The sequence below is a fragment of the Parasteatoda tepidariorum genome, chromosome X2 (genome assembly GCF_043381705.1).
Source record: "Parasteatoda tepidariorum isolate YZ-2023 chromosome X2, CAS_Ptep_4.0, whole genome shotgun sequence".
Classification (NCBI taxonomy): domain Eukaryota; kingdom Metazoa; phylum Arthropoda; class Arachnida; order Araneae; family Theridiidae; genus Parasteatoda; species Parasteatoda tepidariorum.
In genome coordinates this window covers 19,623,315-19,650,185 of record NC_092215.1, presented here as the reverse complement: position 1 = coordinate 19,650,185, position 26,871 = coordinate 19,623,315, and the positions used below count along the sequence as shown (strand labels likewise).

The 26,871-nt window shown below is 29.0% G+C and overlaps 1 protein-coding gene across 1 annotated transcript; it reads left to right on the top strand.

Annotated features, from left to right (window-relative positions):
* Positions 1-1,412: 1,412 nt before the first annotated feature.
* LOC107436642 (uncharacterized) lies at positions 1,413-26,871 on the top strand. Its single transcript, XM_016048416.3, has 11 exons — positions 1,413-1,726; positions 3,305-3,677; positions 10,349-10,600; positions 11,993-12,286; positions 14,889-14,973; positions 16,920-17,081; positions 18,576-18,651; positions 18,731-18,895; positions 20,499-20,667; positions 25,243-25,284; positions 25,504-26,871. The coding sequence occupies exons 2-11, from the start codon at positions 3,329-3,331 to the stop codon at positions 25,650-25,652; spliced, it is 1,743 nt and encodes a 580-aa protein (XP_015903902.1). The 5' UTR covers positions 1,413-1,726; positions 3,305-3,328; the 3' UTR covers positions 25,653-26,871.

The following is a 26,871-nucleotide window of genomic DNA, read 5'->3' as shown; positions in this document are numbered from 1 at the left end:
AAGATATTAATGTTATTATGTAATTCTGGGGAGTTTGGAGTGAAAATTTGTTCTAGTTATTTTGTTATTTATTATTAAAAAAGGTGACATGGTTGCTAGATTTTGAATAACTCGCTTTTTTGGCAGTCTTGATTTGGCGTCTTTCCATTTGTTTATTACTGTTTGTTCGTGTTGCAAGCTGTGCACCATCTTACGTTAGTGTTAACACTTTTGGTATTGTAAACACAAGTATTGCTAGCATTGTAAACACAAGTAATAAGTAATCAAATATATTGTTTGCAAGAATCTCAAAACACAATGATGCCAAATGGCTTTAAAATACAACTGAAACAGTAACCCGGAAATTTAGCCAGTCCCGAGCTTGCAGCGTTCCCTAGTGTAGAAAACACCATCCATTGAAATATATTCTGTTTTATTATTTTTTTCCATATCTTTTGTAATTTTTTTCTTATAGAAAATTGTATAGTAAATAATAAGTGCGTATACAAATTATAGTAAATCTTATTCATATTATTTACGATGTAGTTATTACAATAATCTTATCAATTTATTATAAAATGTAATGAAAATGCTGCACAAATTATGGTACAGATATGTGCCTAAAATTACACAGAAATTTGGATCTAGATCTATAAAATCTCCCGTTTTGTTTCGAAATAAGCTGCACACGAAACTAATTTATATCTTCGAATTCTTAATTAAATAAATTATTTGTGTGGAAAAAAATTATATCCTGCGAAATATATTCATAAAAAAAATGGAAAAATGCTCAAAAAGTTTCCCTGAATCTAGAAATCTAATTCAATCCCTAAGTTAAAGGCATTCTATTCGACTGCTCGAAATGCTTTCAGGTCCAAATTCCTAGTAGAAAGACATCTCATAGTTTGGAGAGAAAATTAAGATTGCACTTCGTTAGCAAAATCCGTTCGAAATCGAGTGCTTACAGGTTTTCCCTTAGTGGCGTAAGTACAGAAACATGACGTCATAATAAGATCTTTTTTTTTTTTATCCCGAGCTCGCTGGATGGTTGCATGTTTAGAGCTCCAATGTTAGAGTTCAGTTTGCCAGGGGCCGATTTCATTAAATACAGTTCACGCATTTCCGATCCTTATCACAGGAGGATGAGAAACTGATTGGTAAAAATATTTTGCAGCGAAAAGCTCACTAATCAAGTTCTCAATTTTTCGCTGAGCTAATGGGATGTGCGTGAATCCGACTCAGTGAGAATGGCCCTTGTATGAAGCGCATTGAAGGAGGGGCTTTAAGAAGCTCCGCCCATCACATGTTGTTTCATGCGGGGATGCGAGAGGTTGATGCAAAGGGAATAACCTTTTAAATTTCTTTTATGCGAGTTATAAGCAAAATATAACTAAGGCAACAAACTCTTAAATTCTAAAAAAAAAAAAATATTTCCAGGATCTAAATACAAAATAATCATATCCTCATAATTCGAAATTTAATTTGTTTTTATGCAATCGTTTGGATTTAATTACTTTTTAAAACTGACAGCCTTTTAACATTAAGCGTTTTGAAGATCGGATAACTCGTATTGTTTTTTTGAATATGTCCTTGGGTAAATGGTAGAGTAAAAACAAACCAAGTGGAAAGAAAACAGCTGATCACATCTGTCAATCATTAAAACTGCATCAACTATGTTCTCTAAAATATTGGTACAGTCTTACCCTCTAATCAACAAAAAACAAGTTAGTTACTCTTTGTATTAGAGGTATGTATCACATAAAATGCTTATTTATTTATTTATTTTTTTGCTTTTGTAAAAAATTTTTTAAAACTTACTCGATGAATTCTTAATGTAAATTAATTGGCTTGTATTGTAATGTTAGATATGTTATTTTTAAATCCCAACTGCATCATTTGATGTCCGATTCCCTTTTATATGGTCTAAACATATTGTGTTTATATGATTACTAAATGATCATTTGAAATAAGTTTGTCTTTCATCATTTGTACAATGATGAGAAATTTGTGTTCGTGAATAACATTTTAATATCGTTTATTACGGAAGGTTTAAGAACTTACCTAATGTAAATCTGCTTTAATTAAAGTTTTTTTATATGACATTACTTTTGGTACTAGGTTAGTATACATCTTATTAACAAGCTTTTTGTACACAATATTAACTGTTAGCTAATTTATTATTGTGAGTTTATAAAATTCATGTAACATATATTTATTGCACTTAGTCATGAACTATTTTTATAAGTTACTTTAGAGCAGAGGTCGCCAAAGTGGTCTGTATAGACCCCCAGGGGTCTATTTAACATAAGCGGGTATTGATCTAAACCAGGGGGTCGATCTGAACCGGAAGGGTCGATTGGTGGAAGGATTTTCAGTATTTTTCAGATATGTGACAATTAGAAATGATAGAAGAAGGCTTGGAAATATATACAGGTAATCTTCAAAAATTGAGCCACGATTTTAAACTGCGTTTTGTTGATTTGGAAAACATTGACATCCTTGATTGGATTATTGTGCCATTTTCTGCTCAAATTGAAAACGTGGACATCATCCTGCAAGATGAAATTGCTGAATTATTATGGGGATTTGAAGCAAAGACGCTTTTTAAAAATTTAACAATAAGCAAATTTTGGACAAATATAAATATAATGCAAAAATATGACTTTACGAAATAGCTCAGCGATTTATGATAGCATTTCCAAGTTCCTATATGGTTGAAGCCGGTTTCAGTCATGTAAATTCAATCTTAACTAAGAACAGAAATAAATTAAATGTGGAGTTTCGAGGGGATTTAAGATTAAAATTGACCAAATTTGAACCCAATATAACGAACCTTGCAGGAAAAAAAACACCAGGAACACCCATGTCATTGATTAAGAAGCAATAAATCCGTAGTTACTTTACTTATTATTTCTACTTACTTATAATTACTTATTATTTCATAAATATTAAGGTATTTATATTTCGACATTAATATATTTTTCATAAAACTATTGTTACACTATGTACTATCACTTTAATAAATATTCAAAATCATGAAATAAATGTACAAACACAGTATCTATTAGAGTTTTATATGAATTAACAAGAAATTACTTTTATGGGGGTCAATAGAGATTTCGAAAAATTATGTAGGGGTCGATGATCGAAAAAGTTTGGTAACTCCTGCTTTAGAGTATTGCAACAGTGGTTAAATTGGTACTTTTTTCTTAATGTTTTTTTCTTTTCTTTTAAGTGTAAATCATCCAGTTATTATATTTATAAACTTTTTAAAGGTTCAAATACCTAGCATAGTTTACATATCTATATTTTATTTGATTTTCAGGCTTAAAGTTTTATCAGAACAATCATGAAGTTGAATGCTACTCCAAGGCATTATATGCCACTTTCTCAAAATCAAAGTGATGAAGATGAATCTGGTCCTAGTAAAGAAGATAAATGTTCCAAACTGGTTTTTAAAAGCTCATTTGATGCTTCTGCTGTACTTACAAAAACTACTATTCAATCTCAAGTCGTTAAAGTGAATATAAAATCGCTTCCTATGTCACCTTTGAGGAAATTAGCATTTATTACCTCATTAATTATGTGTGTTCTATTTGTCATTATATTTGTTTATTTCATACCATGTACTCCTGCAAAAGATTTGGCCAGAACCTATCGCTTGACCTATAAATGGAAAAGAATATTTCATAATATGTGTAAGTTCATTTTGAAGCATTCTATTTATATCTTAAATTACTTTGTAGCAAAAAGAAAAACAGAATTACGTAGCCTGTATTTATTTATTTCAATCAAGGCCGGATTTACGTATAAGCTAAATAAGCTGTAGCTTGGGGCCCCGAGATGGCAAGGGCCCCCACATCCCACTTTTTTCTTCTTCTTTTTTAAAGTTTCATTGTGAGCTGGAACTCCAAAATGCATTTATTTTCTTTTTTCTTTGGCGGATTCTTCTCAAAATTTAATCGAAGTGTTTAAAAATATAAAATAATTGTCTTCAATTTTCAAACCAAAAGAGCAATAAAACGCTCTTTCGAGTAAAGTAAATATCTTTGCTTTCGTAGCTACCACCCGCAGAGTTGTCAAATAGCCGATTCACTTTACGCTGTGGGAAATTCTTTTTAGCTTCTTTAAATTGCCTTGGGCTATTTTGTCTTACTTCGGAAATTAGGAATATCCACCGGTCATAAATTGATTTCTGGTCATAAATTGACAGGCGGGGAGAAAGACATCAAAACCAATTAGTTTAAATAGTAAAACTAGAAGGTGTTTCTGAAATCCAAAAATCTAGAAAGCTTTAATTTTTTCTTCTGTCACAAAATTTATCAGGGGCAATTCATTACAGCTCCATATGGGTTATGCTTTTTTATTGATTAAATATTAAACATTAACAGATATTTGTCTTTTAAAGCAATTTATTCTAAAATAAAAATAATTATTATATAATTGTAAATATCTAAAGCTAATTGATATAAAGCTTTAGTGTGTTTGTTTCACTGGATGCCCTGCGCTATTGCTCTTTCACATCCTAGCCACTGTACACCATCAAGAGCTGAGCTGATACATCTAACCCGTCACATTTATTCTCTCTGATATTTATTAGACTCTTTAATAAATTCTTAAAAATGAGAGCCAAAAATTTACATAAATGATAATCTTTATTCCTGCACAAAAATGTAACAAATGCACTTAAAACAATTAAAAAGAAAGCGAAAGTAATGACGAAATCAATTAAAGAATTTCAATTAAAGAAGTTCAATTAAGGACATCAATTAAAGAATTTCAGCTTGCAAAATGATTTTTTTCCTACTAACAGTATTAATATTACCGCTCTCAGCTGCTCCAGGGTGTAGGGCTTAGAAGAAGAATAAAAAAATAAAAAAAATAGTATTTGTATATTTCATAAAATTGAAAAATTTGCTTCGATTATAAATGAGGGTAAGGAGGTATTTAACAGCTAGCTAGGGTGGGGGAGGGGTTGCTGGTGCACTGATTTTTATCCTTGTAGCGATTAATTGCTTTTTCTCTATATTGCTTCGTTAGTCAACATGGCTTATTTTTTACAAGTACACCATCGCTAGAGGATTATAATTTATTCTTATCTAATACATTAGAAAAAGAGAAAATTTCCTGATTGAGAATTGTTCCAAAATCAGGAATATATTAATAAAACTTTTTTCTAAAAATAACACTTTTTATGTAAATAAAATGTAAGGCATTAATTACTAAATACTTAATATTTCTAAATTCATAGTATTGAAATATTTATTTAGATATAGAGAAGAAAATTAAATGAATTTGTTATACTTAATTTAATTGCTTTGTTTTATAAAAATCATTTATCTGCAATATTAATGTTTAGAATAAGTGTAGAAGTCAAAGTGTAAGAAAATCTCTTTGTTTCCAAAACTGGATTTGACATTCAATGCTAAGGTCCATTTTTAGTATTTTATGTATAAATAGTTAAGGCGAAAGTAGTATAACACAAAATAATGCATGGAGAAAAATTAATTATTTTTTTCTCAGTGCGGTCAGTACCATGGATCACATTTCATAAAAGATACTGTATTGCAGCATGCAAACAGATGTGTTTTTCACAAAATTTCAGAAGGTCTTATATTTTGACATCTCATTTTTTTTTCTTGCAAAATTTAAGGGGGAAAAAACGTGTGTCTAATAGTTTAACATAAAGAACATTCAAATGACTCTTAATTTATTAAATTTAAAAAAATAAATAAATAAATAAAACCCGCAAGGCAGGTGTGTATATTTGGGGCTGATGATTATGAAATCTAACGCAGAACCTAGAGATCGTGGGTTCTAATCCAGCAGGTGACAGTCTTAAACTTTTATTTCTTAATACTGAAAAATGTCTTTCTCATTTTTTTAAAAGTATGCTTGTTAAAAAACTATAAATAACTCATATAATTGCTAATAATTTAGCAATTATTTGAATAACTAGAAGGCTCCGATCCTTGTTCACTTTGCTCACCAACCCTCGTGGTTGCCTCTCATTAATCGTTGCAGATTAAGAGGAAGAAAGGTTTACCTTCTTTTTTTTTTTTTTACAAAAATTGCGATTGAATTACCATTTACATTTTGAAGATGACTAAATTCAGGCCAATCAATAAAGTTGGAAAATTGGCGCCTTCCACAGAGTTATTACTCAGTGAAGATGTGAGGTCATTTCAGCAAAGGATTCGCCTCCGAATGCGGTGAACCGGGTTCAAATCCCAGTGATGGCTGGTCGATATGAATTCCAGACCTGGCTCGCACTGACCACAGTGCTGACGTAGAATATCCTTGGTGACAGACAGATCATAGGATAGAGTCCCCTTGCTGTTAGACTAATTGTGGGAGGCTTTCGTTGTTCTCCTCTCAATATAACTCAAATGTGGAGTTAGTTCCAGCAAAACGTCCTCCATGAAGGCAAAAATTTCTTCCAAGGCTTGATCCTGGAGTTCCCTTGTCTACTGGATTGGGTTCAGAGTTACAAGACTACGGAGTTGAACATTAGTAGTCATGAACTCGAAATTGGGTCGACTATTCAATGAATGGCATAAAATAAACTAATAATTTGGAAGGGATAGCCTGGTAGGTAGGGCGTTGGGGCTCGTGTTCGTGAGAATAGGAGTTTTAATCTAGCTGGCCGAAGAATACCCGTGTATAAAATGGAGACTGGTGCAAGTTAAATCTGTTTGGGTCACAAAGTTCTCATAAATGAATTCCTGATCCAGGAGTTCCTTTGTCTTCTGAATTGGGTTCAAAATTACAAGGCTACGGAGTTAAAGATTGGTAGTTATGAACTAAAAATTAAGTCGGTTGTTCAACGGCGTTTTTAAAGAAATAAAACTAATAATCAAATTGTATTTTCTTGTATTCTTTCTAAACTCCTTGCATATTTTCAACACACCTCCATAGTTTCATGTTTTTAAGTCTTATAGATTTTGGGCAGCAAAGCAAAATGTAAAGTAAAAAAAAAAAAGAAGTTGAGGAAAAAAATTTGCAAAAAAATCATTTAAAATTGCAAATAGTATATATTCAGAATTTCAAGAATGAAAAAAAAACAACTGTTAATTATAAAATGGCCCTTCCAACACACCAAATTTTTATTCTGTGCTTATGATGATCTTAAAATGTGTTTCTGTTGTGACTCATTTTTCCTCGTTCAAAAAATATTTGCAATAAGAGAATGGTTCTACGATTTTTTTATAACATAATGTTAATACTCAGCAGTGAAAAACAAGACAGTTAAGTGTGTAGAAATCAAGTTGAACTTATAAGGGCCCCATAATTTTCAGTAGCTTAGGGCCCCGCCAAGCTTAAATCCGGCCCTGATTTCAAACAAGTTCAGTATCTTTATTTTTTCATTTGGTTTTACAATCCGTTGAAACTCTGTTTCATTGTACTTCTCTTCTAATATATCCTCTGATGCTATTACTTCTTATAATATTTCTGATCCTTCCCTATCACTATGCATTGCAAGATTATTGTTTATACCAAGTCCCAGGGCCGTCTTAATAGCATGCAGGGCCCCCGGGCAAAGAAATGTTTTGGGCACTTATAACATGTCATACTGCTTAAAATCGAACTAAAAAACTTCACACACATAAAATGAAGCATTTTTAACGTATGCAATATTTTAAACAAATTTAAATGCATTTTGATTTAAATTTGTTTTTAGTAGACCCCAAAAAAAACTGAATACACATAAAAATTTCATTGGAACGTAGAAAAAAAATTACGGTTTTCTTTTTAAGTTTCCCTGCTGATAAACTACTCAGATTATTGTTGTTTGCGAGATTATCAATTACTATTTGTAGAAAGAAAGAAAAATACACACTTTATACAATATAATACACTGGTTATCATAAATTAAGGAAAAATCACAAAAATAGCGATAACTCTTTCAAAAGTAAGCCAAACCGTGCAAAATTTGCATATGTTGTCCACTAAGAGTAGCTGAGTAAAATTGCAATATGCAAATTAGTGGCGCTGCACTCGGCTTACGTCATCTGCCTGGAGCATAAAAGTCCAAGTTTGAGAGAAAGCACACAAATTTTACTGTGATTGCGACATTGAAAATCTGAGATAGCCAATTCGTAATAATGACCTCTAGGCATCATTTGCCTGAAGAACTACGATGGAGAGCCATCGGGAGACTAGAGGCAGGGCAGAGTCAATCAGAAGTGGCCAGATGGCTAAATGTGAGTCCATCTGTGGTTCATAGACTTTGGAGGCAATTTCAAACCACAGATTCGGCATCTAGGAGGTTCAGTCAAGGACGGCCAACTGTTACGACCAGTGCCGATGACCGATATTTGACATTAAGTGCACGCAGGAATAGAACCGCTACTCCGACACATCTTAGATCCTCTCTTGCTGCAGCCACCGGAAGGTTGGTGTCAACGTCAACTGTGCGCAGAAGGCTCCACGAAGGTGGTCTGTATGCGAGACGACCAGCCATTTGCGTGCCGCTCACATCACGCCATAGGAGAGACCGTTTGCAGTGGGCCCGACAACATGTCCACTGGACGTCAGATCAATGGAGGCCTGTTCTCTTTACGGATGAGTCCAGGTTTAGTCTAGAAAGTGACAGTAGACGTTATTTGATATGGAGAGAACCTGGGACCCGTTATCATCCATCAAACATCCGTGAAAGAGATGCATACGGAAGAGGCAGTGTCTGTGTTTGGGGAGGCATATCCTTAGGAGGGCGCACATACCTCCATGTCTTTCCAAGGGGAACCGTGAATGCTCAGGTTTATCGAGACAACATCCTTGATGCTTATGTGCGCCCATATGCCGGGGCAATTGGTGATTGCTTCCTGTTACAGGACGATAATGCAAGACCACACAGAGCTCGCATTGTTGATGATTATCTTCAACAGGAAACAATTACTCGCATGGAGTGGCCAGCTCGATCCCCGGACTTGAATCCTATCGAGCACGTTTGGGATGCTCTAGGGAGGCGTGTATCTGCCATCAATCCGCCCCCTCAGACCCTTGCCACGCTTGCAACTGCTTTACAAGAGCAATGGCTCTCACTTCCTATTGAACTGATAGACCGCATAATTGAAAGCATCACACATCGCTGTTTGTGCTGTATTGCTTCTAGAGGCAATCATATTCCATATTAAAGGTACTTTTTCTATTGCAAACCGATACTTCCAATTTGTTTATTTTATACATGTGCTAATTTCTATACTACTATTAATGTCTGATAATTTCTTTTTATGTTGTTTAATACCTTACTATGTGTTGTATATTGTGGGTAAGTTTCATAAAATTCCATGTGTAATTTCTTGAGTTATCGCGATTTTTGTGAATTTTCCTTAATTTATGATAACCAGTGTATATTTATTTAAAAAAAATGTATAAGGTAATTTTGTTAAGTCTTAATTTTTCTTAATGTAATTTATAAAAAGTAAGATTCTCAAGGGCCCCCTGAGTGCCTGGGGCCCTTGGGCACTGCATGGGTGTGCCCATGCGTAAAGACGGTACTGTCCTCATAAGTGTTACTTTCTTTTGGATTCATTAAATTTGCGAGTTACTTTAAATTTTATAAGTGTATATTTTTATCGGTGCACAAATATCAATTACAAATCTACTTTAGGAATAGATAATTCAGGGAACTTTTTTTTAATCAAGATAAGTCATTATAACTTATACTTTAATAAGCATTTCAGATTTTTTAAAAACTTTGAAAAAAATATTTTCAGTGACCGAAACTATTTTTTTGAAATTAAGGGTCATTGGGAAATGTATTCAATGAAAACTGATTATTGTTTTTATGTCAGTATTTGGAATTTTTTGTGACATCAAAAAATTTGTGTTATCAATGTTCCTGATGCATAGGTCAAATGTTTATAACTAATAAAATTTAATAATAAAATCTTAATAAAGTAACCACAACAAAGGTAAAAGTAGCCTAGTAAAAAGTAGCTTAATAGTTTTCTCATGGTAGTAAAAAAATTAATTTGTGTAAAATGTTTGGCCTGTTACTTGTTAATGTATTTCTTAGTTTTGTGATGACTTAATTAATTTTAATTTAATCTTGGTGCTGACTGTGCAAGAATCAATGTTAATCACCAACAATGATCAATTTTACTTTTAATCGAATTTAAATTAAAAAAAATTTCTTTAAATTTAAAAACCACCCTTATGTATTTTGAAGTGATTCTGTCGCAATGGAACATTGAAATAATCATATTTTTCTTTATTAAATGTTTTTGAAAGACTATGAGTTGCATTTTAAAATTTCTTAAATCAATTATTGTATTATAACTTTCCTTAAAATAAATTGAAAATGTGCATATATATATATAGTTATATGACATGAATGATTAAAATTTGTTTACTTATTTTATAGCCTTTACCACCCCTTTAGAATTTGTGAAAAATAATGTATCCAAAACATCACTTATTATTCTCGGATGTAATAATGGTGAGCCAAGTTTAATTGCTATTCAAGAAAATAATGGCAAAGAACGTTGGAAACTTCATTTTCATTCTGCTCTTTTTTCTTCAATTTGTAATGTTTTGGATTTAAATTCAGATGGTATACCTGAATGCCTAATTATTGGAAATAATGGTTTATTTGCAGCTGTGGATGTTGAAAAAGGTAACACAATTGGTTTAGTGAGCTACTTGTTAAATGAATTAAAGCAATTCTCTTTTATTGTTCTATAAATTATGTGAGATAGTTTTTTTTATGTAACATTTTATTTCTTAAATAAGTATTATTCTATAGTTATATAAACTGTAATAATAAAGTTTGTAAGTTTAGTTAAATATTCTACTATATTTTGTCTTTTCAATATTTTATCTTGTCTTTAAAAACAACTTTTTTTAAAAATAGAAGAAAATTTACCCTTTTTTTTGTTTAATAAAAGTCAAACTCTATTATGTTTATGTTATAAAATTGTTAATCTCATTTTTTATTTTCAAATTCATATAAGTATTAATTTTTTTATTCAAGTATTTTTTAAATTATTAAATCGCAATTTAATTATGAATTTTTTGAGACATAAAAAAGTGTGTTTGAAATCGGTAAAAATTTCACATTTAATACTGTAATTTGCAGTTAATTTGTAAACTTCTTAGTTCTAAATACCATTGAGTACAGAATGACAGTAAATAATTTAATATGATATTGGAAATTGTTTTTATAAAAAACTGAATTTTTTTCCACAAGCAGTAACTTATTTTATATTTCACCATAACAAGATTTGAATTTAGAACTGTAGTTATTAATACTAACTGAAACAAAATCAAATTTTGTTTATTTCAAAGTTTTTATTGAACAGTTGATTTTAGAACAATTTTATTACATTTTAGCATTCTTTTTTGTTTAAAATTCTTTGGGCCACTGATTGATTGATTCCAAGAGCTTCATATCAAAAGAGGCACAAAGCTTATCAGTTACATTACAAATGTATATTATTATTTAATTTAAGATGATGAGTATGTTTTTTTAAGAGAAGGATGTGCTTATCTTTTATTCATTTTCTTCTCATTTGAAACCATGGTTTTTCAGTATCACTAAATATTTTTATGGAAATTTTTTCTTACTCTTTAATTTAATGATTTTATAAAATAGTTGATAAGATAGTAAACTGTATAAATCAAGGGAACTAACTGGGTTCCATTCACAGCACTCCATTGAAGTTTAAGTTGTAAATATCAATTTAAAAACATTCTGAGTCAATTCATAGGACACATTCAATTTCATAGGACACATTTTAGTTAAATTCCATGATAACCACTCTAAAGACCATTTCTCTTAATTTCATTAGAATATGTATTTTTCATATTATTTTGTTACCAGTGTCCATTCTACTTGAATCTCTACCTTGTTTTGTAAGTTACATTAAGGACTTTTATACAGGGCTGTCACAGATAAACAAAAATTATTTATTTTGTCTAATTTTCTTTAAAATTATTTTTAGACATAATATTGTTACCTGGAGAATGTACCAGAATAATGGATTTGTTTGCATTATTTTATCAACAGGTGCTACTCTCTGGTATCTTCATAATCATAGTGATATATTGAGTCCTCATTCTATTTATGGTCCTGCCATTGTTCCTGATTGTGATGATGATGGAATATTAGATATTATACTATCTTACTACATGGAAGGAGAAAATGAAAAAGCTCACTTGGCTTTTGTTTCTGGAGCTACTGGACAGATTATTGGAAATCTTTTACATCTTCCTCATTGCACAAGTCCAGTAACTGAAACCTTTACATGGAATTCTCAGAATGAAAGTCATATTGTTTTATATTGTTCTGAAAATGGAAATGGTAATCATTATTTTGTGTTAATAAAAATTAAATCGTTTTCAATAAGCTCTTTACATGCATGTCAATTCTCCCTCATTTTGCAGGAGGCTCCCAGATTTGGTGTTCTTCTCCCGCTTCTCGGAATCAATCCGAATATCTCCCATATTTTACCCCAAACGACGATCAAACTCAAAAATATCCGATTTTTGAGTTTGCAAAAAGCAAGCAGAATGTTTTTTTTTTCTATGCAAATTATATTTCCCCATGTAACATTTCGTCCCCTCTTGTCGAAATACCAGCTGGCTGAGCTTTTTTACCACTCTTCAGTCTTAGCCCTCCTATTTTCACACTCCTATTTGACCAGCACATTGAACATAAAGGAGTCACCAGAATCTTTTAACTTCTTCTTTTCCTTTCCTGTGATTATGTCACAAGAGATTTCGAATGACATCTGAGCAGAATACGATATCAACTTCAACTATCGATATGTCTATTGTTTCAGATGCAGGAGTCTCTGACTCACAACAGGTGAAATTGATAGTGTATCCTGCTGTTTTAAAAAAGTTTTTACAGGGTTTTTTCAACGATTGGTTACAAATGGATCATTATTTTTTTTCAGTCGGTTACAAACTGATGCAGGCTTGTTTGTTTACTTGAACAATGTGGATTCGTGGATCACATTGTGATTTTCATCATTCTTTGCATATATTTAACCAAAAAATAGTTAATGTCTTAAGTCCAAACGAAAATATGCTACCAATGCTTACTGAGGCAAGACTCATATTTTGTGCAATATACAAATAAATGGGCAAAAGCACAAAGAGGATTATTATTTCAGGACTAGCCATTATCATATTTCTTTTTTTTTTCCTTCATCAATTTACCTACTTTTAGAGTAAAAAAAAAGCACTTTACAGTTTTATTTTTTTTATTTCCTTCAGATTATTTTTATACTTAATTAAACTTTTTATACATTTGTAATGTAATTAATTGAATTTGAAACGATTCTTACATTTAAATTAAATGAAATAACTAACTTAAATGAATAAAATGAAAAAAATTATTAGAAAAATGAATAAATTAAATGATTTAAATTAGTAGAAAATGGTTATATTTTAAAACATATTTAATTAAAAATTTTCATCAAGGGATACTATTTTAACACATATAATATTATAAGTTATATATATTTAATTTATATATATTTCGTAGTTATATTTACTAAAATTTAATGTCATTTTGTAACAATGAATTCTTTGTAGTTTTTCATTTCTTACTTTATAAATGAGGAAAATAGTACCTTACCTAAGACTGAGCATCTTCCCAATTTTCGTCTTCCCCAACCTTTTCTTCAATTTTTTTTTCCATTTTAAGATAAAAGTGCTTTACATGGACAAGAAGCACCTTAATATAATTCAGCTTAATTTAGTCTAACAATAGGTGTCAAGTCTGAAAAGATGAAATCGCAATAATAGTTTTTAAGTGTAAGTAATAAGTTTTTCTTTTTTCAGAAAATGATGATTGGTTGAAAAAAATCAAATTTGGTATGCTAGGGGATATTCAGTGTGTAAAAAAATTTGAAAATGGTCAAATATCTTGAGAAATATACATCAGATCAAAAAGGAAAATAATCACATTATATATATTTTTAAAGCTATTCAATGATGCCAACTCAATCTTTACCTCCCACTGGCAATAGGCAATGGGAGCGAGCAATAGGCCACTTTGAAATATTTAATAAGAATCCTTATTCTTTACTACAAATTTGGATTCTCCAGAAAAAAGTAACCTGATTTGGAGTGTAAATTTATGCATTATGCTTTACCCAGGGTGCTGTAACCTAAGAAATTAAAATAGGCTACAAACTGTTTGAAATGGTGGTAGTATCTTGAAATTGATCTGATTGAAAAAAAATTTTTTTGATACTTTTTTAAAAATTTTTTACCAAAAATCATTAAAAACATTTTAAACCTGTCTATTTTTATGTTCTTAATCTGATGGGTCACAAAGCTCATAATTTTAAACAGCTTGTACCCTATTTAATTTTTCTCTGTTACAGCACTGTCTGTGAAACAAAATACATATACCTAAAAGTCAAATGAAGTTATTTTTTCTGGAGAATCCAAATCTGCAATAAAAGATAGATATTCTTATTTAAGATTTCAAAGGTGTCCCACCCCACCCCAGGAGGGGCGGGGATGTAAGATCCAGTCTAGTAATTACTTTTTCAATCCCATGTATATTTCTTGAACTATTTAACCATTTTCTAACTTCTTTTACACCCTGTATAGTTTCAGTGATAAAACCCTCCCAAAATTAACCGTACTGCTGATGCTTGGATCTTGGCAATTATTCAAATAAGAATGCAAATGATGCCTATCTCATTTTGCATATTTTTATGACTAATTAGTTATTATGATGAAAGAATCAATGCATTGGCCCTATATTTAATTTTTTTATGCAACATAATTTCTATTATTTGCTTTTTTATAATAAATTCTAAAATTAAGAAGGATGATTTCTTTCTCCCATTTTTTAAAACAATTGTATGTTTTTATATTGTACAATGTGTTTATTGATTAAAAAGTTAAAATATCTAATTGAGTGGCAAATATTCCAATAGGTAATTTATGGATGATATCAACTAGAGAAGCATGTGATACTGCCCTTAAAGTGTCTACTAAGCTGACTCTCAAGAATATTTTTAAGTATGTGTTTCAATATTCGTTTCAAGTAAAGTTTTACTTTATTCAAGTAAAGTATTACTTTCCTATGACTTAGAATTAGAAGGGTTAATGCAGATAGTTAAAATACTATTGAAATTTTTAAAAAAAATTCAGTTATATTCATTTCCTTAGTTTAACAGAAAAAGAGAGGGTTTAATAACAGCTGATATTAAGTGAAATGCATCTAATCAGTAGACAGCCAATAAGAAACTTACACATTAAATACATTAGTGCTAACTATCTGGGCAAGTCACTGAAAATTCTCTTTTATACTTAATTCTCTCATTAAATGGCATGGGTTTGAAGAATTATATAAATTAAAAAGATATCCAAGTCATTTTGTAAGCACACTGCCAACTTAAAAGAAATGGTGGTTTCTATTGAGTTCTCAATTCTTAATCATATTTATGATTGAGATAATAATTATTATGATAATCATAAATATCAATCATATTTATGATTATAAAAAGATTTTATGTTTATTTCTTTTTACTTCAATTATTTACTTGAAACTAGACTTGATGTAGTATATAATTGCTTTAATGCTGAACAAACTGGTTTTTATAATGTTACTCAATTTTGTCATGTTCAAATAATGCTCCACAGAGGATTTTTTTTAATATTTGTGTAGTTGTACGGTTAGAAGGATTGTACAAACAATTTTGGGTATAAATATTGTACTTTTAACAATCTTAATTGCGTGACTTTAATAAGAATTTTAAAATTATCAAAAATTAAGGTTTTAATCATGATTAATGGTTTCTCACTTATTGTTGCTCATGCTGATAATCAACTAATGCGTAAATTTATAGAGGATTCCTCCAAAAGAATATTTTTATTAATATCTTACTACAGTTAACAGAAACATATACTTTCTACATCTTGTTATTACTACTAATATGATATCAGTGGACTAACAACAATTATCTCCAGAAAAAGCTAATAAATTTTAATTTTTTATAAATTTTTTTTTAAATTTGTAATCAAAAAAATTTTAGATTTCAACAAAACATTAATTTATTTTGCAATCAAAATATTTAAAAATGACATGATAAGGCATTTATTGTTCATATTCATCAAAAATCACATTTAAGAGCATTAAAATTTTTTGGAAGTACTAGTACAAGGATGTTAAATTTTTATGACTTATATTATTGGTGAGTGATAATAACCAAGATGTGTATTATAAAATTTACTTCAAAAATCTTAACATTTGTGGAAAATAATGCGAGGGAAGTAAGCGCTATTTTATATGGTGTCCTTATTTTTAATAAATAAATTTGAAATTGTCAGACAATAAACTTATTATAGCATGCAGCAAAAAAACCAGGACAAACAAATTTTAATATAGCTTTATTAATATAATAAAATTAACAAAATGTAACAAATAATAATAAGAGTGGGCTTTTATTAATAAATAAATCTAATTGGTTTCGAAGTGGCTGATTTTTGCAGTGATTCAGAATCGCAAATGCTCAGTGAAATTTTTGCAGTGGGCCACAAGTCTGTGCCGGGAGAGATCTGTGCTGGGTTGAAACCAATCGAATTCATTTATTAGTGAAGTCTTCTCTTGTTATTATTTGCTATATTTTGTTAAGTTATTTATTTTTAATAAAGTTGTATTAAAAATTTATTGTCTAGTTTTTTTTTTGCTGCACCCTGTAAAAATATCTAATTTTAATAAAAATAAATGCTTCAACTTTATATTAGCATTGTAAGGTATTTTTTTATTTGAATTCATGATGCCTAATAATAACAATTATTAATGTAAATTTTTCTTTCAAGATGTGAGAGTGGTTTTTTATCTTATTAGTTACAGTTTAAAACAAATATAAGTTTTAATTTAAATTTATTGATATCGCACTAGTGAAATATAATTTTAAAAGATATTTTGTTAATTTTAATAATGACTAAAGATTGTTTTTCAGGATACCTCCATTTGCACAAGATATTCATTTTTACAAGTTATCAACTGTAGAAAATCAGCTAGTGATAGTTTTAGATGGAATTAAATTTTTACTACTCGAAAAGCATCACAACACATTTCAGTTGAAATGGAAAACTTATGTTGAAGGAGAACAACATACACGGTATAGTAAAAAATCTAATTCACTTGATTAAGCTTTTCTGTTTATTTCATAGAGAATATGGACATGTTTTTTTTACTTAAAAAATCTAATAGTGTTTTCAAACTTTTTTAGCAGAAATATTTTTGAGCATGCATTTGCATAAACATACATTTTGGCTTGATCCAAGATCAACTGATGTAATATTTTTTTTAAGTAAGCTGTGAAAGATTTTGATTTCCTAAGAAATTTTTTTTAAGAGCAAAACTTTTAATTTTTTACGAAACTTTTCCAGTGAAGCTCCTAAGATTTTGATTTCTTAAGAAAATAAATCTATTAGTAATTTCGTATTAATTACATGATATTGATTTCATTGCAGTTGTTCTTTAAAAATTTGATGTGTTTAGGCTAAAGATTATGTGTTTATCCTAGAATTATATCATCATCTTTTGAACCAAATTTTTCTTATTTTTTATTTAAATTAAATGTGAGTTTTAAAGTATGATAGATTTGTACTTAAACAATAAAAGAAGGGATTTTTATTTTAATTGAAGATTTCATGGACATCCTAAATAAGAAATAAGATTTTTAATTTTTGGCTCAATATTCTCACAATTGAAATGAGACCATTGTTTCTTGCAGTTGTAACGCTGCAAAAAGCAATGTTCAAAGTTAATACATTTCTACAATTGATGACCTGGATGCAAAAAGGAGGCAAGTCTGATCTCGTAATTTTGCAGTTTTAAAAGCTGTTGGAAACTTTCTTCTTGAAACTGTAAAAAGGGGACTATTTTATGGCTCTAACAAATTCAATTATTTGGAAATAAAGGGGAAAAACTGGCAAAAACTTAACGTCTTTGTAACAAATTGTATTTTAAAACAATAATAGGACTTTGAAATAGTGAAAAAAATAGAATAACCACCTTTTTGCACCCAGACTTACTAAAGAAGTAAACTAACCTCAGTGACTCTACAGCTTATGGCTAGTGTACTAAACCCATCTCAGTTTTCTTGACCTTGAGCTCTGGTGTGCAGGAATAGATGTTACTGTTGGATGGTTAGTGAAACGCGGAATCCCCTCTGTTTTGTCCCCAAGCCAAGCATGCTTGGTACTCATTTTATCAAACCACTGAAGGTATGAAAGGCTGAGTCAACCTTAAACAACAAGAGATATAACCCTGGACCTGTGGCATAGGAGTATGAAGCAATGCCACTCAGCCGCCGAGCTTCCATCCTGACCTACAATTGATATTATCTTTCACATTTGTGAGAAGTTTTTAAAGAAAGTTTAAGGGTGGGCTTTCAAAATTTAAAGAGGACATTCATTATTATAACAAGTGATATATAATGAGACTTGTTTGATATAAGTGATATAAGTAAGTTGCAATTTTATACTGCTAGAATGTGCTATTAATTATTTCTAAGGACATATTGTGATTAATGTGGAAATGTTAATATTTATGTGCCTAAGTTTATTCATTTCTATATTTTTTAAAATTTATTTGTACTTTTGATTAGAATTTTGACTGATGGACAATTTATAAAAGGTGGCAATCAACTAATGATAACAACTGTGAATCCTTCCTCTTCAACAGTAAGGCTTATTTTAAATGAATTAATTAATTTGTAATCAAGTATTCATATAATATGCAATCTTTATTGCTTTTTTCTAGATAATGGGAATTGACTTAAACAATGGCAAGGTGACAACTATTGCTCAAGTTGTTGGAAGTGTTAAGGGAGGTGTGAAATTGGTAAAATATTTTGGGGTTACAGATGGTGTTATTTTGAAGACAATAACATCTAAAAACTTTTATGAAGCAAAAGGCATATTTCAGGTAAATTTTTAACTGCTTTTAATAATTCTGCTTTTCCTAATTTTTCTTCTCAAAATCTTTCATTATTAATTTTTCTGCATATTGTTAGCTTATACAAGGTCACAAATGAGTTTTATAGCTACCTATTTTAGGAATTATTTGATAGCTATAGTTGCCTTGCATGCTTTTAAAAGAGGTGAATTAACCCTAAGCAGCATTTAAAAACATTGGTGGTCCCCTGGTTTGAGACCGCTGAAACCCACCATGAATAAATATGCAGTGATCTGTTGGACCACTAAATATGCCATCTGTTTATCAACCGTAGAACTACAGCAGAGTTTCGTGTCAATGGAAATGGAAAAGAATGAAACATTGAGGAAAGAAAATAAAGGAGAAGAATAAAAGAACTTATGCGTTTTAGAATCAGTGACTGAAGAATTACAAATGGCTAGAATTTGGTACTGAAAATAAAGAAATGCATTACACTGTATGCAAAATTATAATTTAAAAAAATTAAGTCTAATAAATCCCCATCAACAAACGTGTTTTACTTTTTATTTAGTTCATTTTGTTTAATTTTGATTTTTAATTATTTTTTTATATAAAACCAATTTAGTGTTTAATTTAATACGAAACTCACTTAGCTATAATTAAAATGAACCAGTAGATATTATTACTTACTTGTCATTTTGACCAGTAACTGTCTTTTATAATTTCTAACACTGCTATTTTTTTAGCTATTCCTCTAAGATCTGCTTCTTGGTAAAATTAAGATACTTTAATCTTTTTAATATTAGAGCTTACTACAACTACAACAAATTAACAATTGAAATATTTTAAGATATGAGGGCCGATCAAATATTACACAAGCTTATTTTTGGAAATTTTAGACTTTTCCTCCTCTGTCGGAAAAAATAAGCAAATCACAAACCCCTCCTATGCTTACGTAGGAAAGATGCCTCCCTTGGTTTTTGCTTTAACTTTGACTTTTACTGTTGTAATCTAGTTTTAGGATTAAATTCAAGTAAAAAGATGTAACTTTATGTTAAAGTCTACATTTTAATTCATTTTATAAAATTTTGCGTAGAAGAATCCTAAGAATCTTTTGTTTTATCCATTTTTATTTAAAGTGATTGATCTTTGAAAATTTTTGAAAAAAATTTTTTTGTTGCCAAATTCAACTTTTCCACATTCGAAATTTCTCAACATAAAATTTTTTTGTTAAATTTTTATCATGCTTTTAAAGAAAATTGTGAAAACATGGCTCAAGGTCTTATGTAAACGTGGCTCATACCCCTCCTTCTCTCTTTTAAACTAAAATAAGCTAAACATTTATCCCTCCCCCCATTGGTTGGTTTCATTACATTTGTACAGCCTTTCTGCTTTGATTTTAGTTTTACATTTAAGATCAGACTAAATAAAAAAATTTTTTTGTTTAATCACCATTCTGTTACTATACTTATTATTTTTTTTTAAAAAATCCTGGATTTAATGAATAATGTTCTTCTTGGAAAAACTTTTAAATTGTGTGAAAAGATGTTAATATATGGTAATTATGATTTATAATATGTTGTGAATAGGGATGGTTTCTCCGTACAAAATATTATTATTCCTTATATTTTAGGATTATGATGCGAGTTCATCCAACGAGTCTTACAAATATGACGATTTCACTAAGGCTAATCTCACAAATGACACAAGAGTTTTTAGAGAAAATTATGTTTTATTAAAGAGTGGAAAATTGCCTAAATTAAGAAAGATTCGTTCCGAAAAAGTTTTAGTATCTTGTAAAGGTAAATATTTTTTATGATACTTTTTTAATTAATTACATAAGAATTGTATAAAGAAGTTGTTTTATTTTGAGATAATTTTATAGTCTTCATTCCTTATGACAATAACTAAACTAAACTCAGTGGCACAACAGCCCATAGAGGGCCAAGGCCTACTGTGCCCATCTCAGTTTTCTTGACCTTCAGACCTTCAGTTTTCTTGACAGTTGTCAGGTGGTCAGCCGAACGCGGAACCCTCAGTGTTTAGTTCCCAAGCATGCTTGGTACTCATTTATCGACCCACTGAAGTGATGAAAGGCTGAGTCAACCTTGCCCGGCCTGAGGATCGAACCCAGGACCTGCGGCCTTATGACATTTTCTCACATAAAAAAATGTCTTTTTTTTGTTTGTAAATTTACTTTTAAATGTGTAGTGTGTAAAGAAAAATGAATACTGAGTCATTTTAATTCTAATAAATGAATTTTCATGTTGATATATAGCTTAGGGTTTACCAATATTTGCTAATTTATTGGTGAAATTAATTAATAAATGTTTAAAAAAATGTTAGTTCTTTAAGTAAACTTGTTTTTTTAGAAGATTCAAATTAAACTCGAACATAAAGTGGTTACATAAGTGGTCCCCCTCAAACATAAAGTGGTTACATAGGGGAACTTCTGTAAAGATGGTATATAGTTAATTTAGTGGTTGCAAATTAAAGATCCATAATGTGATTGGTGCATTTTTTATGCTCATTCATCTTTGCTATCTTTCAGATAGCTACTGTAACAAGATTGCTAAACAATTATAGATATCTATTTGCTGTCAGTCAAAAATTATCTACACTTTTAATCAAGATGTAGATGAAATTGGATCTTGATTATATAATTTGCCCTATATCTAAAACAGCATATTTAAGTCCATTTTTCTAGCAATACAAACACAAAGAAAGAATGAAAAGTGATTAATATTTACTATTAAGAAAGTGGCTAAAATTCATCATGTACTTTTATTTCAATTTGGTGAGAGTTCTTAATAATAAAAATGTTTTTTCGTGAAAAGAAATTTAAAAGTAGTTTCATCTCCTTCAGCTAGAACAAATTTTCCAGATCAGATAATGTAACAAAAAGGATGCTGTTATTTTATTTCTAAATAAAAGAAGAAAAAAACCCTTTTACATGATAAAAGCACTGTTTTACTTATTATGATAAAAGTCTGTGATCTTTTTGCAACATTTGATATGAGAATGGGAAAATAAACATTTAATATGAAATAAAAACTACTAATGGTACATGAATACTGTTTTTGTATCACATGAAGCCAATTCCAATCAATTTGTTTCAAATTAAACTTTGCTTCACCATTTGTTCTTTCTAGTTTATTCTATGTATCTTCTTTTGTTTATGAACATTTCATTGTAATTTAATTATTACAAAAATTTTTTTTTTGCAATTACTCAACTATGCTATGAACATTATAATGTATTTTTTTTAAAAAAAATATTATTTTGTTTATATTATTATTTAACTTTTAATCCATAAAATTTATTAATTTATTGCATATGTCATACATAATTTCGATAAAGTGTTAAGGAGAAGCAAATTAAATTAGAGTGGTTTGCTTAAGATTTTTGGTGTTAAAAATAGCATAAGTCCACCTCTGATTTAACTGCAAAAATTAAACTACTGCTTTGTTTTTCTTGTTACTCTATGATGCAAAATACTAAAGAGCTAGACTTGTTTATTATATAACACTCAGAATGTAAATGAATTAAAATATTACATATATATCCATATTCATACTAACACTATGCACAAATGCTCAATAGGAAATATGAATACCTTAATAAGCATATTAAAATGAAAATGTAATTATTTTATAACCTATCTTTATAATTACTGTATAGGTTTATTATTCACGCATTTCTGTTTATTTTTAATCAACTGAATTTTTATACATGGCTTTACGTTATTCATTAAAAATTGCCTTTTGCAAATGGTTTAAATATTATAAGTTTCATTCTTGAAAAAACATGCAGTTTGGTTTTAAAGAAATACCAAAATAAAAGTTTATACATTGAGTATATTTTCTAGACTGCCAGAACTCCAAATGCTGGAATTCAACTTGTTTATATGAAAGCCTTATTTGAATAGTAGTTCAATACCACTTATTTAAAAGTTGGAGTCTCACTTTTCTGATCATGCAAGTCATTTCAATCTTATTATAAAACTAAAACACATCCAGTTTATTTCTGCTGCCGCACAAGAAACATTGAAAATCAGACAAGATTGGAAAAACGAAATACTCATTGTAGTCCTAGCCTCTGTATCTTAAAATGAACAAAAAGGAAATTTCTCTACTATTCAAATAAGTACTATTCAAATATCATTTTTCTGTAAAAGTATCTTCTTTAGATGTTTTGTAATATCTGTTTTCTTGAACATATGCGGAAGATATACCTATTGGTAAGAAAACATAATCACTATAAAATATGGAATTTCAAGCACTATTATTTTGTAACTCTACATAAAATTTAAGGTTATTTGAATAAGTTTCACAATAGTTGATTATGAAGCTAATTCAATTATTCTAATTTGTACTTATTAAACAATTGTGAGAGTCATATTGGCTAAGAGACAAACTGATGTGGATTTTTCACATTTTGTGTTACTCTTTTTTATTATTTAATGAAAATAATTTTTTAGCTTCATTGCAGTACTTGGTTTACAGGACTTCCAGCATGAAATAACTTTCCACACATTCCTATCTTTGACTTGGCATCTCATTGCTCCATTTATCTAAAACTCTTTGTTCTATTTGCCTTTGCCAAGTATTCCTTGCTTTAAAATAATAGTTTTTTTAAAATAATATTTGCTTTATTTGCAATATCTGTAAATCTTTTTTGTCCTAATATTTTTAAAAAAAAAATTTCTGATGTATTTGTTTAAAAAATTATGATTTGTTAATATTGAATTTTCTAAAGATTTCTGTTTCCATTATATATGACTGTTCATTTTGCCTAGTAGACAGTAATTTTGGCTTTATTTTAACTGTATGAGGAGTTTTAAAAATTTCTTAATGTTTCTGAACTATGTTCTTACCTTTTTAGTTCTTCTTTAAATGTCTATTTTTGTTTGTTCCTTTACCCTATGAATGATAATATTGTATTCAGCATTTCCCTCTGCTAATTGCATGGCTTTTATATACATTATTAGCAGGGAGATATACCAAAAGTTCAAAACTTTCCAGTTTCAAGATTCTTGTTAATGCTTACATTGGGTTATCCATCCATAATAAAAAGAAACCTTTACATATAAAATATAAATGAACCTTGCATTAAGTAAAGAAATAATTGAAGTTTTTCAAATTTTTTTTAGTTAACCCTTGGTTTATGATTTTCTGAAATGAGAGAAGAAAATTATGTGCAACCCTTGTAATTCGATAAAATTTTTTATGACGGAAATTTATATGGTGCCAATAATTATGAATGCACCATATCATAATTATACAAGATAATATATTCATTTAATTCCTGTTGCTATATTAAGATTCAGAAATTGGTATTAAAGGAGCCAACTGAGGCAAGTTGAACTTGGTAAAAGATAAAATTAAATTCACCGTAATAATTACAATGCTTATTGAAGTATAGTTAATAGCATTGCTCAAGTTTTTACTTTTGCCTTGTCTTTAAAAAAAGAATCTGGATCTATCTATCTATATATATATATACATGAAAGCTTTAACTAATCTTTTTAGATTATTTCTTATCTAAATCTTTTTCTTAATTTATTATTCCAAAATAAACGCTTTCTCACACTTTATTCATAGCCTGTTTTTTAATCTATTTTTAGTTCAAGTATGCATAAATTAATATTTTAAATCATCCCTTAAATATAACATATTACGATATGTAACATATAACCTTAGATGTAACATATTGCGGAACTATTTTGCAAGATTTTTTCTAATTTTTATTCAGGAGTACTTCGATTTTGTGTCACTTGGATGTTCGATAATTTTAGATCTTTAAACGATGTAAAAAAAATAATTTTTATCATTGCACATATCCTAATTATGATTTTTTTTTGGAAAGTGATTAAAAATATTTTTTGAGTGCTTCAAAAATTCTTAAAAAGTGCTTACTTTTTGTTGAAAAATATAGCTGCTCACCCTGTTACAGCATAGAATGAAAGTTAACAGAAATTTTGCGACAGACCTATTAATTTTAAATCTATAAATGTTGAAGTATGAAGTGTCTTTCAATATGTTTGTCTCAAATGGAAAACTTCTTTTGTTCCATTGAGTTTAAAGTAGGGTTTTGAAACATTATGTATATGAAATGATTTTGGTTGGTAATAATATCTTATAAAATCAAATTATAATTGCTTATGAAATTAAATTATATTATAATTTTAATGAGGTAAATTTTAGACTATGAATTTATGTATGTGTGTATTAAGAAATGAAATTTGAATTTCGCAGAAAAGAGTTAATACCAAATGCACTAAGCTAATTATTTTTATTTACTATGCTAAATAGTTGTTAGTAGCATTCATTATTGGTAAAACTTTTTGTTTTAGCTAATAATTGCGCATTTTTTAGGTGATGAATGTTACCCAGATGCTTTTATCAAAGATTCCACTAGTAAGTTAAATTAATTTTATTCTTTAGATTATAGATTATGCCTTGTTTTTATTTCTATTGACTGGTTTGTTGAAATTAAAACTAGAACATTAGAATATAATTTTTTTATTTTTTAAACTTTATTTTCTTATTTCACTAGTGGCTGAAGTTTTGTTTATTTCTATATTACTCTGTATTTAGTATAATATTTATAAGCAAAATATTTTTACTTTTTTTCAGTTTCTGTTAAGAAAGCTGAATTAGATATTTCATTCGATGTGATGACTGTAACTTCAACTTTGCTTCCAGCTAGCAGTTCTGTACAAGAAATGATTGTTAACTTCTTTAATTTAGAGAATATATCTACTTGGCCTTCATGTTACAATTAAGTTCAATTAAATGTAAAGTATTAGTTCTGAAAAAGTATTCTATAGATTAATCTAAGCAGGAACTTTTTCATGCTTCATTTATCTTTCTATGTTCAGCTAGACTTGGAAAAAGACAGAGCTGTTAATAATCAAAAAAAGAGATTTAAATTTAAGTATATTTATTATTTCGGCAAAACCTTTTTTTTATTTACTCTGTACTCTTAGTGAAATTTTTATTTCTTACAACTTTTTAGCAAATATTTATTTATTATGCCCTTTATCAAATTTTTTTTTATTATGCATTTTTTACTTATTTATTTGAATTATTTACAAAATCTTTTTATTTATTAAATATTTCTTGCAAGCTGTTTATTTTGCAATTTTAGCAAATTTCCATTCTGCAAATTTTGAAAAAATTTAATTTTGTGCATTTTTTTGCAAAATGTTTATTTATTATGCATTTTTAATCACATATATATTTATTATGCACTTTTAGCAAAATTATTTATTAACAAGTTGAGCATTGACTACAAAGCACGTGCATTGAATTTGTGATACTTTTTTGTGATACCTAGAATGTATTCAATTTTATTTATTTATATCTGATGTTTATTAAGTGCCTAATTTTACCCATCACTATTTTACATAATTTTTAGATTATTTATCATTGAACATTTGAGGCTTTTGTTTTCAAAACCACTACCACTATTTTAATCCACTTTTTCTAAGTATCCTTAAAAAAATTTTTTTGAAAGTCTATTCTTTAATCTTATTAATTATTAAAAAATAAAAATTATGATTTAGTCATTTAACCAAAATTATTTTATTTTTACTTTTCTTTAAAAAGAATAATTTTTTTCTTTCAAAAACTACTAAAAGAAAATGGAATCATTACTTGATTCAAAATCAGCTCAATCCAAAGTCAAATAAAAAATTTCCATCCATCAGTAACTAAGATGACTAAATTCTGCTCCTTATATATGCTGCCACAACATATGAAAACATCAATATATCAAGCAATACATGAAAAACTCTTTCTAAATAAAGTTTCCCGTGTTGTCTTTGCACAAACAATAAAACTGAACTTAGTCTAATGAAAAATGCTGTACTACAAGTTCCTTAAAAATAAAATGTTTCATTTAAATATCTGTAGTGAAGGATTACCCTGCAAAATTTCTGAAAATTGAAAATAACTGGCTTTGAAAACAAAAGTCTCATTTCTCTTATTTAAATTTGTGAC

What these genes read in the sequence shown, in the direction of transcription:
- LOC107436642 (XM_016048416.3), top strand. Translation starts at nt 3,329, where the DNA reads ATGAAGTTGAATGCTACTCCAAGGCATTATATGCCACTTTCTCAAAAT. An exon ending in ACTCTCAAGAATATTTTTAA is followed by an intron (nt 14,974 to 16,919) that starts GTATGTGTTTCA and finishes ATTGTTTTTCAG; the next exon opens with GATACCTCCATTTGCACAAG. An exon ending in TTTTATCAAAGATTCCACTA is followed by an intron (nt 25,285 to 25,503) that starts GTAAGTTAAATT and finishes ACTTTTTTTCAG; the next exon opens with TTTCTGTTAAGAAAGCTGAA.